The 16,678-nt window shown below is 41.6% G+C and overlaps 1 protein-coding gene across 1 annotated transcript in view; it reads right to left on the bottom strand.

The window, feature by feature from the left end:
• Positions 1–3,630: 3,630 nt before the first annotated feature.
• Positions 3,631–16,678, bottom strand: part of SH3BGRL (SH3 domain binding glutamate rich protein like) — a 32,750-nt gene continuing 19,702 nt past the window's right edge. The window contains exons 2-4 of the mRNA XM_032228253.1: positions 8,217–8,402; positions 5,366–5,446; positions 3,631–4,617 (exon numbers count right to left, since the gene is read on the bottom strand). Of these exons, the coding sequence (XP_032084144.1) occupies positions 4,585–4,617; positions 5,366–5,446; positions 8,217–8,402 (300 nt within the window). The 3' untranslated portion in view covers positions 3,631–4,584. The remainder of the gene's footprint in view (positions 4,618–5,365; positions 5,447–8,216; positions 8,403–16,678) is intronic.

Raw genomic sequence — 16,678 nt, 5'->3', positions numbered from 1 at the left:
AAGATTCCCCTCGCACATATGTACTAGTCATTCCCAACTCTAGAGGGCGGTGTTCATCTCCGTTTCAAAGCCAAAGAGCCAGCGCTGTCCAAAGATGTCTCTGTGGTTATGTGGCCGGCATGACTAAACACCGAAAGTGCACAGGACGCTGTTACCTTCCCACCAAAGGTGGTCCCTATTTTTCTACTTGCATTTTTATGTGCTTTTGAACTGCTAGGTTGACAGAAGCTGGAACAAGTAACAGGAGCTCACTACGTTACGCAGCACTAGGGATTCGAAGCGCCAAACTACCGATTGACAGGCTCAGCGTCTTAGCCACTGAGCCACCATGTCCTTCCATGTGTTGCCTTTAGGTTGAATCAATCTTTGAACTGATTTGGAAGCAGGGATTTTTTTTTCTCAAAGTTTTTTTTAAAGACATTTCTGTACTGTAAAATCCAAAAATACTGATAGATTCCCTTTGGTTTTCAGTGGGCCCATTTCTGTTGGCTTTTATAACCTCAGTTGCCTATGAGAAGTTATTGCAGATAAAGAAAATGTTAAAAGTATAAAGAGGATTCCTAGGCACTAAAAAGCTGGCGATCACTTTAAAAAAAAATATTTCTGATTGAACTTTCCTAATTCAGAGCCCACGGCCATCATGAAATAGGGAAAAGAAAAGTTTCAAAGGAGTTGTGAACTGCTATCATTTAGGAAAAGAAACAGGACTGCCAGCCAAAGAGACTCAAGCACAGTGGGATTATGAGAGAAAAACTGAAGTTATGAATGGATGCCAAGGTCTGATAGACCAGAAGGTGGGTGATCAAAGGCCCGAAGAGGAACTAGCAGAATTGGATTTGGATTTTATTCAATTTGTAGGCCGCCCTATTCCCCGAAAGGACTCAGGGCAGCTGAACAAAGCCAAGGGAGGGGAAATTACAAAAAGTGAGACAAAGACAAACAAACAATACAAACAGTTTAAAAGCACAACAGACACAGCAAATTTGAGTAGGCGGGGGGGACTCAACCCCAGGCTTGCTGGGACAGCCAGGTCTTCATGGCCGTCCGGAAGGCCTGAAGGGTGGAGAGGGTCCGAATCTCCACGGGGAGCTCGTTCCAAAGGGCCGGGGCAGCCACAGAGAAGGCCCTCCTCCGAGTAGTCACCAGCCGACATTGGCTGGCAGATGGAATACGGAGGAGGCCTAATCTGTGGCATCGAATGGGTCTGTGGGAGGTAATCGGCAGAAGGCAAGTACCCAGGTCAGAACCCCAGCAAGAACAGACCTCTAGTGCTATTCACAGAGTTGCAAGATGCCCAAAGGGGCAAGGAATCCTGGTGGCGCAATGGTTAGCATGCCCAATTACAGGCAAAACTCTGTCCACAGCCTGGAATTCGATCCTGGTGGGCTCAAGATTGACTCAGCCTTCCATCTTTCCAAGGTTGGTAAAAGGAGGATGACCCAGATTGTTTGGGGGGGGGGGGGCAACATGCAAATAATGCTGCTATACTGTAAACTGCCTAGAGAGTGCTGTGAAGCGCTATGGGGCGGTATGTAACCCTCACGCTAGCGCTAATTACCATGTAGCAGGCCAAGCAATGGCACTAGTTCAGGTTAGCGGCAGACAAAACAAAAGGACAACTGCTAACGATAATAGGGCTCCTGGGAATGACAATCAAGCCACAACCACAAGGCTCGCTGAGTAGGCCTGTGTAAGAGGAAAAGTGCAGGCCGTAGGGATGTGGGCAACTATGGCAACTTTAACACCTGTGGACTTCAGTTCCCAAAAGTCCTAGAAGTTGGAGTCCACAGGTCGTAAAGTTGCCAGAGTTGCCCATCCTTGTTGCAGAATATAAAAATATCACAATATCACAATAAAAGATATAGTTGTAGAGGATATCATACAAAGAATGACTTAGAGGGTTAGTATAATAATAAGAGACTGCTTATAAGAAATTAAGAGTATAACAAGTTTGAGTTACAATATACTCATTTAATGCAAAAATTAATGACTATTAATGACAATAGACTATTAAGAGATAAGGGGGTTATCTAACATAGGCTTTCCAATAGCAATGAATTAGGAAGATATATGTAGATCAATATATTTGAGTGAAAAACTTTGTGGAACCGTCTTCAGCCACTGGATGCAGGATTTGTCCTGTCTTGAGTTTCTTACCATCAAAACCCATCTCAAACCTGCAGGGTATTCTTTGTCCAATCTCAGCCCAAGAGCCAGGAACAACTAGGAATGATCATTGGTGCAAAAGCATATAGTATGAACTAAGAAGAGATGGTCCTCTTTTTTTCTTTTGGAATCCAGAACTGGTAAAACCAGGCATTCAACATTAGCATTTCTCAACCTTGGCAACTTTAAGATGGGTGGACTTCAACTCCCAGAATATTCCAGCTAGCCATGATGTGGAATTCTGGGAGCTGAATTCTGCCCATCTTAAAAGTTGGCAAAGCTGACAAATATTGCTCTACATACTACATATTTCCAAAGAAAAACACCATGCTAAACATTTTTTTTCTGAAAACAACACAAAAGAGAAGCAATTATTGTATTTTGACTCTCAAAGGCCTCATGAAAGCTAACACAGATAAAATAATGCAGACATTATAAACTTAGGCAATTCCTGCAGAACTTAAATTCTGGAGGGACCATGTCAGCTGACAGGAATCTTAGTTTTAAAAAAAAAAAACCTCATGTTGATTTGTGTATTTATCTGCATGTATTATTAAGTGGGAAAGGGAATATTTGGATGGAGTCATCTACATTAACTTTGGTCCTCCGCATGGGCTGAGAATACAATATCCATGAGATAAAAAGGCAACATACATCTATTTATCTGTGAAGTTCTTGATATTCCCCAAGCTTGATGATATCTGCATATGATGTGTTATAATTTGACTAAATAATATCATCGATGCTCCTTTTTTATATAGTTTGCCTTGCCAGCTGTGGCTGGGGGTGTGGTTTTCTCCTTGCTACTTCCTTGATTAGGGTGATATTTTCTGCTTGATTGTTTCTCTGGTGTTAATCCCCGCTTATCTAGTTCTTGGCTGTTGAAGGAGATGTGTTAATTGAAGAACTGCCAAGGAGAAAACCACTGCTCACCAGTGCTAGCAGGGCAAGCTGCTGTATCAAAACAGAAAGCAAACCCCAGGCTTAATCTCACTGATGATGTTATCTAGTTGGGTAAGGAAACATCTGCAAGCAAACAACCAAGCTCAGAGAGCACCAAGGACTCCACAGTTCAACCCTGAGCAATATATATATATATATATATATATATATATATATATATATATATATATATATATATATATATATATATATATATATATATATATATATAGGTATATTCTTTCTGTTGGATATATCTATATTGATGTGATTTGATTAAGACTTTGTGATTCAGCTGCATTTCTACAACTTTCCAAATCCATAGGAGTGAGAACACTTTTCAGCATTACTTGTAGCTAATGTGTTTCTTGGGATGGGGTTCTTGCCCACATCTTTGATCGTTATTACACATTCTGAAAATACTAGGAGTTTGACAAACTGCTAAAGGCAACTTCACAGCATTGCAAAACCAGGCTGAAAAATCAGTTGAAGTTCCTTTATCATAGAGACCTACAAGCTTCATTCCTGCAAATGACCTTTATTCAGTTTTATTTCATATTGGACCCTTGATTTTAACAAATCTCATCTTGTATAGAAAACATTTTACAAGCTCAATATATCAAACTAAGTGTTATTCTAATTCGTAATTACTTGACCTTGTTTCTTAATAATAATAAAAAAATAACAAAAAGTATTTTGGCCCCATATTACATTTGCTTCACATTCTAGCGAAATAAGAACTATTTTGTTGTTTTCATAAATCCAGAGGGTTAGAAATGCACATTTTACTGAGACTGCACAAAAATCTTGTCATTGTGTTCTGATCAACTCTGGCAAATCCTGCCCTGATTCCATCAAAGAGACTCCAATGGCATCAATCTACATTACAAAATAACAAAAGACCAACTCTACAAACATCCTAACTACCACAAGTCATTGCAAACTTCAGCTATGTGACATTGCAACAAACTTTAGGACATCCTATTTGACATTTCGGTTTTTGAAGCAGTAGAGGCACTGGGGTTTATTAATAAACATTTTTGCAGCTAGATTTTCTCTACATCTGCAAGTATAATTACAGATCTGTGTCACAGAGAGAAAAAATACAATGCTTTCGTTAATTTTACAAAAAAAAAGAGGGTGATGAGCTGCAAGAGTCAAAATTCAATCAAGGGTTTCTAGAAACTTCATTTAATTTCTCTCTCTTTCTCTCATTGTGGCACAGTTGTATTTACTATTATTATTATCATCATCATCATTCATAATGATAATACTATTTGGTGTTGCTTCTTGTTAAATCTATATGGCAGAATATTGTAGAGAGCAGCCAGTAATTTTGGGGAAAACAACAAAACCTTTGCTTCTTTTTTCTTCAAGCGCATTGGTTTTTGCAATTGTAAGGGAGAAAAGCTGTAGGATTTTCTCTTTGCAGAATTTTTAAGGCTTGAGGCTGGGAGGAAGAAAGGAGGGAAGGATTCACACCCCTTGTTTTGCTAGTGCTTCTGCCTCCTGGAAAGACAATGAGAGAAATGTTAGCCAAGTTTATTTTTAATAAATAAAACAAAACAATTTGGTCACCTGTACAGGTAGTCCTCAACTTACTACCATAATTGAGCCCAAAATTTCGATTGTTGAATGAGATGCTTGTCAAGTGTGTTAAGGAAGAAAATTTACATCTGTTTCAGTAATATCATTAAAGCTTTTAAGAGGAAAAGAAAGATAATCAAAAGCTAGGATGGTTAATATAATATTATATATTGGAACACTAAACTATTTCTATTAAAAATTCTTAGTATTCATCCTAAGACCAAACTAAAGGGGCAGTCACAGAACAAAGATGTAAAAAAAGGTGAAGATAAAATAAACAAGGAAGCTCATCAGCCTTAAATATAAAATGTTAATTCTCTTTTACCCATGCTCAGCATACTCTAGTATCTTTTTGAAAATTTTAACTGCTGCCAGAGATAAATCTAGCACTGTTTCATGTAATAAAGAGTTCCTTATTGGAGAGGAGAAAATCCAGAAAAAAAAGCTCTCATGGTGAGAGAAAATAAACTTTAAATGCAACACTTGCATTTAGACCAGGAATCTCCAAACTCGGTCACTTTAAGACTTATGGACTTCAACTCCCAGCATGCTGGCTGGGGAATTCTGGGAGTTGAAGTCCACAAGTCTCAAAATGGCTGAGTTTGGAGACTCCCAGTTTAGACTTTCAAAGCACAGGAAACAGAGTTCAAGCAACTGTGGCAATACCTACCTTTGAACCAGGTGGGGGAGTCAAGCCTAAAAAAGCATAGACAGCATTATTCTCTCTAGCTTCAAAGAAAGCGTCATAATCCTATGGGATGGGAGAGGGAAGAAAAGAAACATCAGTATATAGCCTTTAGGAACCAGTTTGTAGTATTTGATCTTTGAGGAAAAGGAACTCACGAAGACCCACCATGCCTATTTATAAATCTATATCTACGGGTATATATAAAAGGCAAATACCACTCACTCATCACAAGACCTCCAGAACTATAAAGCCTACAAATTTGAAATTTGGCACGTATGTTCCTCTTGGCTTCTAGGTGCTCGCTAAGAAAGGATTTTTTCAAAATGACCATCAGATCTTTAGTATTTCTTATATTATTATTAAAACGCTCTGATGCTAAGGAGTTCTACTCCCCCTCCTCACCTGAAAAGAACTCTGTTCCAACTGCCAGTTGCCTCACATTCCGCTACCTCAGTTCAAACTGACAGATGTTCCACTCCTTCACTCAGGAGTGGTCTGGGGCTCCTTACAGTAGTAAACATTGGTACTTCACCAAAATGTCTATGCCTTCCACCTATGGAACTGCTTCCATAGATCTCAAGGCAGCGGGAGCAATATTCCCTTATGTGTTTTAATTACCGACCACCACTCAGCCAATGTATTGAACTGGATTTCTCCTGCATTGTCCAATCACATAGTTTCATTGTGAAGCACGGATGTCCAGCTAGTATTAATATATTTCCCATTTTTCCGTGATACTGAAGGAAGCAGAGGAACCTATCCAACACTTTACTAACCTCTGAGCAGAAGCTGGCTAGATGATTATTTTCAAGAGACATCCTAGAATTTCATCTTAATACGCAATACTTTTTTTAATGAAATCTATTCTGTCCATTACAGTTGACTTCATAAGCCCATCCTTTATTCTTAGGCTATTCCATTAGTAAGAAACAAAGTAGTTGTGATAGGGAATTCATCCCGGGAGAATTGGACTTGGCTGGTTCAGTTACATATTGTTGGCTTTAAAAATCAACACGTACTCCAGCTGGTTTGGCAAGAAATCTGATGGTTGGATTATACCTGGGCCAATAAATATGCTGAGTAGCTTGAATTAGTCTCCGAGAAGTATTTCTGAGTTGGGAAATACAGCCAAATTCAACTGTATGGGACCGCTATTCCCTAGAGGGCAGACTCTCTATATTACCAAATATTCATGTTTTAAACTATTTTTAATTAGAAAAGAATAGAATAACAGAGTTGGAAGAGACCTTGGAGGTCTCCTAGTCCAACCCCCTGTTTAGGCAGGATAACCTACACTACTTCAAACAAATGGTTATACAATCTCTTCTTAAAAACTTCCAGTGTTGAAGCATTTACAACTTCTGGAGGCAAGCGGTTCCACTGATTAATTGTTCTGTCAGGAAATTTCTCCTTAGATCTAAGTTGCTTCTCTCCTTGATTAGTTTCCACCCATTGCTTCTTGGTGCTTTGGAGAATAGTTTGACTCCCTCTTCTTTGTGGCAACCCCTGAGATATTGGAACATTGCTATCGTGTCTCCTCTAGTCCTTCTTTTCATCAGACTAGACATACCCAGTTTCAGCAACCATTGTTCCTATGTTTTACCCTCAGTCCCCTAATCATCCTTATGGCTCTTCCCTGCACTCTTTCTAAAGTCTCAAAATTCTCACATGGAGAATTTTGTTTTGTAGATTCTCATCCAAGTCCTGGTTGTCCCAAAGGTGCTTTTTCAAGAGGCAACTGGACTTTCTGGTTTTTCTTCGAAGACGTTTTGCTTCTCATCCAAGAAGCTTCTTCAACTCTTCAGAAGCTGAAGTCCCTCTTCAAAAAGCACCTATTTGCAGAGGTGAAAATGAGAATGCCTGTAGGCCCCATTCATCCAGAAATAGCCAACATCCAGAAAGGTCTTCGGTTCCGAACAAAGCATTTATGACTCTATTTCTACTATTTAAAAAATATCTTGAAAATTCTGGAATTGAAGCCGGCACATCTTCAAATTGCCAAAGTTGAGAAATCTGGCTTAGTTTATAGCCCAGGGATTTCTAAGCGTAACTTGGAAGAAAAGTCTGTTTAGCCTTTTCAGTTCAAATGAAGTAGACCCAGCATTTCTCCTCTGTTGTGACTTTCCACCTCATTCCACCCCAAAAGTTACTTGCAAATGATGTGCCCATTTGAGGCAGGGATTCTAGATTTGAAGCTTATAGAGTAAAGCTTCCTAGTGTTCTGACCTAGGCTTCCACAGCAGCATGAAGCTGAGTCCTCCTCCCGATAAACCCCTTTTATTTAATTTACAGTGAATTCCTCTCCAGAAAAGTCTTTCCTCTCCCACTATGTTTTAAGATATTTCAAAATTACTGACGTTTATCAGGCTTGGAGAGTGGCCACACCAATATCTTTCAGACACCACAATACTTGGCAAGAATGCAGGAATGAACTAATTGTCTCCTGCAAACTCCCCTCCCCTTTCGCTCCTCTTTCATTTCCTCTGGGAGGAGCCATTCACTGTCCACCTGTGGCTTTACTCCCAAGTCGGCCCCTGTTCTTTAACTGTTCCCTTCATCTGGCAGCTCTGTGCATGCGCACACTGGGAACAGGCTCCAGCTGTTCATCTGCCTCACTGATGTCTGACTCCAAAGGCAGTTGATCACTGTCAGACGGCTCTGGCCCCCTCTATGCCTCCAACACAGAGCCCTCATCCGAGCCTTCCCCAGACTCCAGGACTGGCCCAAGTTCCTCCCCAACCTCCTCACTGTCTGAATCTGCTGGCCAATGGCAGGCCACAATACCTAGCAGATTTTTAACACAAATGGAAAAAAAGCAGAGGCTGTTGCTCACCCCAAGGTACTGGCTGTCATTAAAGATACGTGGAGGCAATGGATTCCCAGTGGCTGGCCGACAGTCTTCTGGGACGTTCTCCCTCATCCATTTGCGATTCTCTTCATTGGCCGCAATGTCTTTCTCTTCAAACTCAATCTTATTGACTTCCAAGAAGCTGACCACATCTTGCTGCTGTTTTTTTATCTAGGACAAAGATATATGAATCAATGACTTCTTAGTTCCTTCTCTGTGTGAAAGTGGAGAAAAACAATCCATCTCGTGTATGCTACGGTGCACACAGTGTCCTTCAACATGTACAGAGGCAGACTCACACTGGTGAGAGAAAATTAGCATTAGCACTCAGACTTATATACCGCTTCACAGTGCTTTCCAGCCCTCTCTAAGTGGTTTACAGAGTCAGAATAGTGCCTCCAAACAATCTGGGTCCTCATTTTATCCACCATGGAAGGATGGAAGGCTGAGTCCACCTTGAGCTGATCGGAATCGAACTGTTGGCAGTGGGCATAGTTATCCTGCAATACTGCATTCTAACCACTGGGAAGAATGGAAGGAAGGAGGAAGGGAGGGAGGGAGGGAGGATGGGAGATAGCAATAACACTTAGACTTATATACTGCTTCACAGTGCTTTATACCCCTCTCTTAGCTGTTTACAGAACTAGCACTTTGCCCCCAAACAATCTGAGCCCTCATTTTACCAACCTCAGAAGGATGGACGGCCGAGTCAACCTTGAGCCTGGTGAGATTTGAACTGCCAGATTGCAGGCAACTGGCAGTCAGCAGAAGTAGCCTGCAGTACTGCACTCTATCCACTGCACCACCACAGTTCTTGTTGATGTGCTATTGATGTGGCCGAATACTGGGTGCATGTCATTTAGTTTTAATCCTATTTAGCCTATGTACGTTTAATGCGTTTCTATAATTCTGACAAGATTTTTTTTTTAAAGGAAGTTCCTTCTGGCTCCCTCTGGTGTCCAACCTTCAAAATCTCATCTTATTTTTTTAAAACAGAATTCAAAACAAAAACATTTTCCTATGAGAAGGATTCTTATATGAATTCCAAAATCTTATTTAAAATACACCAGGATGCCTTAATCTGTTTGTAACTTTCCAAAATCAACCTAATAATCCTTTTGCTGTCAAAAAAATCCTTAAATTCCTTAAACCTGTGTTTAAAAATTATTTTGCTAAGAATTGAAAGGAACTAAGCTCTATATATAGAGCAAGCAACAGAGGAAACCTGGACATACATATGCCCTCCACAATTTCCTCCACAATCACAAGGCAGTATACATAACCATTGTATTTCCATTTTCCAACAACCACAAGTTATGAGCTATTAGATTAGATTAAATTAAATTAGATTAGATTAACAGAGTTGGAAGGGAGCTTGTAGGTCATCTAGTCCAACCTCCTGCCCAAGCAGGAGACCATTTAAGTATGAGCCAGGAAGGTGCTGTAGCTTCCAAAAAAGCCAACACAATCCTAGGCTGCATCAAGAGAGGGATAGATTCTAGATCTCAGGAAGAGATAGTAAAATTCTATGCTGTACTAGTGAGACCGGATTTACAGATTACAGATTAACAGGTTCCACCACAAAACCGCGGTCGACTAAAGCCCGCTCGACGAAACCGCATACCTGACGTCATCACAGCGCGACGAAAAAAGCACGCTGTGAGCGGTAAAGCTAAAATTAACGCGTAAACCTAAACCTAACCCCCCCAAACCTAACCCTAAACCTAACCCTTAACCTAACGCTAAACCTAACGCTAACCCTTAACCTAACCCTAAACCTAACCCTAACGCTTAACGTAACCCTAAACCTAACCCTAACCCTTAACCTAACCCTAACCCTAACCCTAACCCTTACCTTTACGTGAATCGGCTTGCTTTAAAAGCGCTTTTTAAAGCGCCCTTTTTTCTCCGCGGTCGTTGTTGTCGCGCTGCTGATTTGCTTTGGTGTTCTACTATTTTCAGAGTTTATGCAACCTTGCCAATAGAATGTTTAAGCTTGTACACATTGGTTCATCTGAACGGAACCATTTATTACAATTACCTTAACATGCCTAATTACTCAATTTTGGGACAAGAAGACTTAACTGATGCTTTTGCACCAACAATTTCCTTCTTGGAGTAAAAATGTTCAATTATAGTCTCCAACCTTTCCTTCCATTGCTTCAGAGACATGAATGATTATAAGGAAACTGGTTGTTAACAAGAAACTGTGAACTTCAGGACACACACCTGATCAGCCTTTTGTCTTGGAAACCAGAATAAAGAGTGGCTGACTAGAAGCTAATGAGAAAATCAAAATTGAAGAGGTGACATTATTTCTAATTTGAGCCAGATGCAGGACTTTTCTCAAGCAGCTTGTCCATATATGGGCAAGCAAAAACACTCTAGTCCTCCAGCCAAACAGATGTGAGAGCAGCAGACAAGCAAACTAACTCCAAATATGGTTGCTGAGCTGTCTGGTATGTAGGAAGACAAACTGAAAGAGGAAATGAGGGGAAGAAATGCAAGCCAATTCTTTGGCTTTGCAATGGACAGATGCCATGGGCCGACCTTGGATCCATGGGTATTTGAGGAACATTAGGGTCAAAAAAGAGACGTACAGAAGGATGAGAATGTGGACCGACATCACTTCAACCCCTAGGAGCACACACAATCTTATGCTGTAAATTTAAAAGATCTTGTAGAATACTTGGGTGCATATCTATGTCTTATCACTTTGAGTCATTGTTGACTCTTCGCAATTGCCTGGACAAGTCCCTGCAGTTTTCTTAGCAAGATTTCACAAGTGGCTAGCCATTGGCTCTTTCCTAAAGTTGAAAGACAGGAACTGCCCCAAGGTCACTGGCCTTAGGCTTTGTGCCGAAGGCAGGACTAAAACTCAATCTCCCCCTTTTAACCTGATACCTTAACCACTAAGCCCAACAAGCTCTCTAGAATAGGAAAAGGAATAGGAATAGGAATAGAAGAGAAGAGAAGAAAAGAAAAGGATGGAAGGGAAAGGAATAGGAATAGGAGAAAAGAGAAGAGAAGGATGGGAGGGAAAGGAATAGGAATAAGAATGGGAATAAAGAAGAGAAGAGAAGAGAAGAGAAGAGACGTAAGGATGGGACAGAAAGGAATAGGAATAGGAGAATAGGAATAGGAATAGAGTAGAATTCTTTATTGGCAAAGTTTGATTGGACACAAAAGGAATTTGTCTTTGGCGCATAAACTCTCAATGTACATAAATGATATAAGTGATAAGTCATGATCACAGTCATCATAATACATTCATCATGAATCGCAAGTGGAATTGACAGGTTATTCTACTACAGTAGTGAGCTTCCACCTGACTGGCCTGCGTATGGTGCAACTGCTGAATTAGCCATTAGCCAATCAATCAATGCCAATATAAGAATATCTGGTGCATCAGATTTTGGTTTAATAATATTATTTTGACACCATCGATACAATTGCAAAAGCCGAAACTGGGCAGATTTTTTTTAAAAAAATTACAAAATAACCTTTGCAATCATGTTGGTTATAGTGAGGCTCACAACTGCAAGGCAATAGGTAACAAAACAAATCATTTTCTCCTGGGGATTCACAAATTGCTTCTTTATATACCATAGAGGCCCAAATGTAGATGGTCATGAAGACAGAACATAGAATAATATGGCAGGAAGGGACCTCGGATGTCTTCTAGTCCAAACCCCCATCTGCTCAAACAGGAGACTCCATACCATGCTGGACAAATGGTTATCCAATCTCTTCTAGAAAACCTCCATTGAAGGAGCACTCAGAACTTTTGGAGATAAGCCATTCCAACAATTTATTGTTCTCATTGTCAGGAAATTTCTTAGTTCTAGCTTGAATCTATCTTTAATGATTTTCCATCCATTACTTCTTATCCACAGCTGCTTTGGAGAATAGGTTGGACAGTTCTTTTCTATGACAGCACCTAAGATACTGGTAGACTACTGTCATATTGCCACTAGTCCTTCTCTTCGTCAGACTAGACATATCAAGCTCCCTCAATCATTCATTATGTAGTTCAGCCCCAACCCCCTAAACATTGTTGCTCTTCTCTGCACTCTTTTTAGAGTCTCACAATCTTTCTTGTATTATGGTGACCAGACTTGGATGCAGTATTCCAAGTGTATAGTATTCCACACCATAAAAAAGATGTTGAGACTCTAGAAAGAGTGCAGAGAAGAGCAACCAAGAGGATTGGGGGACTGGAGGCTAAAACATACGATGAATGGTTGCAGGAACTGGGCATGGCTTGTCTAGTGAAGAGAAGGAACAGGGGAGACATGATAGCAGTCTTCCAATATTTGAGGGGCTGCCACAGAGAGGAGGGGGGTCAAGCTATTTTCCAAAGCACCCAAAGGCCAGACAAGGAATAATGGATGGAAGCTGATGAAGGAGAGATTCAACCTGGAAATAAGGAGGAACTTTCTGACAGTGAGAACAATCAACCGATGGAACAGAAGTTGCCTTCGGAAGTTGTGGGAGTTTCACCATTGGAAGCTTTCAAGAAGAAACTGGACTGCCATCTGTCAGAAATGAGCAGGGGGTTGGACTACATGTCCTACAAGGTCCCTTCCAACTCTGTTAATCTGTAATCTGTAAATCTGGTCTCACTAGTACAGCATAGAATTTTACTATCTCTTCCTGAGATCTAGAATCTATCCCTCTCTTGATGTAGCCTAGGATTGCGTTGGCTTTTTTGGCAACTACAGCACCCTCCTGGCTCATACCTAAATGGTGGTCTACTAGCACACCCAGATCACAGTTCACACAGATCACCCAGAATCACAGTTAAGTAGCCTAAATGGACTTTAGAAGGAAAAAACCGAGAACAACAAAAACTTTCAAATAGGCTTCATTTATTTTGATAGCATGTCTACAGAGATTCTCAGTCCTCCGGGTCATGGTTGTCCCAAAGGTGGTTTTTTTTCAAGAGGCAACTGGACTTTCTGGTTTTTCTTTGAAGACGTTTCGCTTCTCATCCAAGAAGCTTCTTCAGCTCTGACTGATAGTGGGGAATGGAAAGATTTATATTCCTTGCAAACAGCTCCACTATATTTCCCTGAAATGCAATGGATTTATTGCCCTCATTAGCAGCCCAGTAATCTCACTACTGTCTAGAACAGAGGTGGGGAATTATTGTAGGATATGGTGGCTCAGTGGCTAAGATACTGAGCTTGTCGATCAGAAAGGTTGGCAGTTCGGCGGTTCAAATCCCTAATGTTGCATAACGGAGTGAGCTCCCATTACCAGTCCCAGCTTCTGCCAACCTAGCAGCATGTAAAAAATGCAAGTAGAAAAATAGGAACCACCTTTGGTGGGAAGGTAACAGCATTCCATGCGCCTTCGGCATTTAGTCATGCCAGCCACATGACCATGGAGATGTCTTCGGACAGTGTTGGCTCTTCGGCTTTGAAACGGAGGTCAGCACTGCCCCCTAGAGTCAGGAACGACTAGGAGATATGCACGAGGGGAACCTTTACCTTTAATCTGACCACTGTCTAGAACAGAGATATGGAATTATGAGCCCTTTATGACTTGTGGACTTCAACTCCCAGAATTCCTGAGCGGAAAAAAAATTTGGGAGTTGAAGTCCACAAGTCATAAAAAGGGTCATCGTTCCACACCTCTGCTCAAGTGGGGAGGTGCTCCTTCAGTTGGCTTTATGGCTATGATTGAAATAAGGCAGACTTTTCTCTAATGTACCCCAGAGGCAATGTTCCAGAGCCAAGGGCATTTCATCTCGCTATCTGCTTCCTGCAGAGGACTTGCCATTTGCGCTTGGCAAAATTCCTTTATGTCACAAATTGTCTTGGAAGTTTATAGCGGAAACAACTCAACGCAGCAGTGAGATTGAGCCAGTCTGGAAGGAAAAGCAACAGGCAAGCAAGAGAAACTTGGAAGAGCGATGCACGGTATGCAAGATGCTTTGGGCTGATTTGGAGGGGGACATGTCCCCCGTCCCCCCCGAGGGACCAAGAAAGACCCGTGGAGTTACTTCTGAGAGGCTTCTTTTATTGTTCCTTACCTAGAGAAAATAGGGGTGCAGTGCCTCAGTAGCTAAGAAGCTGAGCTTGTCGATCAGAAATGTCAGCAGTTCGAATCCCTAGTGCCACGTAACGGAGTGAGCTCCTGTTACTTGTCCCAGCTTCTGCCAACCTAGCAGTTCAAAAGCACGTAAAAAATGCAAGTAGAAAAATAGAAACCACCTTTGGTGAGAAGGTAACAGCGTTCCGTGCTCCTTCAGCATTTAGACATGCCGGCCACATGACCACGGAGACGTCTTCGGACAGTGCTGGCTCTTCGGCTTTGAAACGGAGATGAGCACCGCCCCCTAGAGTCAGGAACAATCAGCCAGGGTTGTGATTTGCGGGTTCTCCGAACTGGGCAGATTCTTAGCTAGGGGTTCTCCTGAATCTGTGCGAACCCACAGCAGCCCACCGCTGGCAAGGATGCTCCAATTTATTCCAGGTAAAATGCTGGCTTTCTTTCTCTCCAAATGGGGTTGACACACTTGAACATATGCCAACGCTTTTTTTTTAAGCCAGGTGATTGCCTCCTTTTTTGAAATTTAGGAATTACACCTAATTCCTGATGGGCTCATTCAAACTCCTTTGGCTGCGGCCTGCGGCATCCCTCCATTCAAATGGCTTGGACTTCAGAGCTCAGAACAGGCCTTCCTTTCAAATGGGGGAAGGAAAAAAGAGGTGACAACAGGGAACAATGGACTGCTGCCAGGAGAAATTAATTTATCTGCAGGGAACTGAGCCAGCCTGCATGTTTTGCCTTTGTTTGACATTTAAAAGAACACTAGGAATGTGCTTACTGCTCCAGATTGAAAGTGCACCCAGCAAGAGCACAGCTGAGAACTTGGAGGTTTCGGAGGAGAAGACAAGCAAAACAGTTAGGATGACATAAAGCCAACCGGTAGGCTTCAAAAAAAGCCAAGAAGCTTCCCCCCCCACACACACACATATACAAAAAAAGAGAGATCTAGACAGCATACTAAAAAGCAGAGACTTCACCCTTCAGCAAAATTGTGTATAATCAAGGCTATGGTTTTCCCAGTTGCAATGGATGGCTATGAAAGTTGGACCATAAGGAAGGCTGAGCGCCAAAGAAATGAGGCCTTTGAACTATGGTGCTGGAGAAGACTCCTGCAAGTCCCTTGGACTGCAAGGCTATCCAACCGGTCAGTGCTAGAGGAGATCAACCCTGACTGCTCTTTAAAAGGCCAGATCCTGAAGAGGAAAGTCAAATACTTTGGCCACCTAATGAGAAGGAAGGACTCACTGGAGAAGAGCCTAATGCTGGGAAAGATGGAGGGCAAAAGAAGAAGGGGATGACAGAGAATGAGGTAGCTGGATGGAGTCACCGAAGCAGTCGGCGTGAGCCTAAATGGACTCCAGAGGATGGTAGAGGACAGGAAGGCCTGGAGGAATGTTGTCCATGGGGTCGCGATGGGTCGGACATGACTTCGCAACTAACAACAACAACCAAAGAGGCGTAAGGTCCTTGGCTACCAACTGTTATACCTGATGGTCATTAAATCACAAGGAAGTCTTTGGAATTAAAAGAATCTGCCTTAACCTATCCAAGGCTAGAATATTTGGGCATGAACTTTTCCAAAGTTCTTGACTTCCTGGTGTTGGGTACACATTGCTCACACCTTGCATTAAGCAAAGCGCACAAAAATCTAAGGAATCATATTTCTGTTAACAGTGTACAAAGGTTTACAGGCCAGGAATGCAGGTAGGGTTCAAATCAATGGCACTGGGGCAAAAGCTGACTTGGATTAACATTTAAATCCATATTAAGACTGCTGGAAGTGTACAAATAAAGAGGGGTCTTTTTATCATCAATGGTGGACATGTGATAAAGCACAAAATTTTAATATATTTTTTTTTGAAAATGAAGATAAAAATGAAACCAGAACTTTTCCTTTTGGGTTTAATGGGAAAGGAACATATTAACATGCTCTGATGCTAAGGAATTAGACATTCTACTTCCCCTCCCTACCTGAAAAGAACTCTGTTCCAACTACCAGTTGCCTTATATTACCACACTTGATGCTACCTCCTTCACTAAACCGAGAGTGAGTGTGGCCAGCGCGTTACTCATCCAGCCTGTGGGCTGGGATTTTAGACATTCTACTCCCACTCCCCATCTGAAAAGAACTCTGTTCCAACTGCCAGTTGCCTTATATTAACCAAGCCCAATCATAGTTTCGGAGCGAAGCACGGGTATCCAGCTATTTATATATGTTGACAGCAGCAAAATTATTGTATGCACAAAAATGGAAGGACACGTCAATTCCTACCATGGACGAATGGTTTCAGAGGTTGATGGAGTTGGCTGAAATGGCAAAAACTGACCACTTTGATTTAAAAAAAGAACATAAGTACCTTTGTTTCCATGTGGAAACCGCTTCTGAA

Source organism: Thamnophis elegans, chromosome 12 (genome assembly GCF_009769535.1).
Source record: "Thamnophis elegans isolate rThaEle1 chromosome 12, rThaEle1.pri, whole genome shotgun sequence".
NCBI lineage: Eukaryota > Metazoa > Chordata > Lepidosauria > Squamata > Colubridae > Thamnophis > Thamnophis elegans.
Note: the sequence above shows the minus strand (reverse complement) of the source record. Positions and strands in the feature narration are given on the sequence as shown.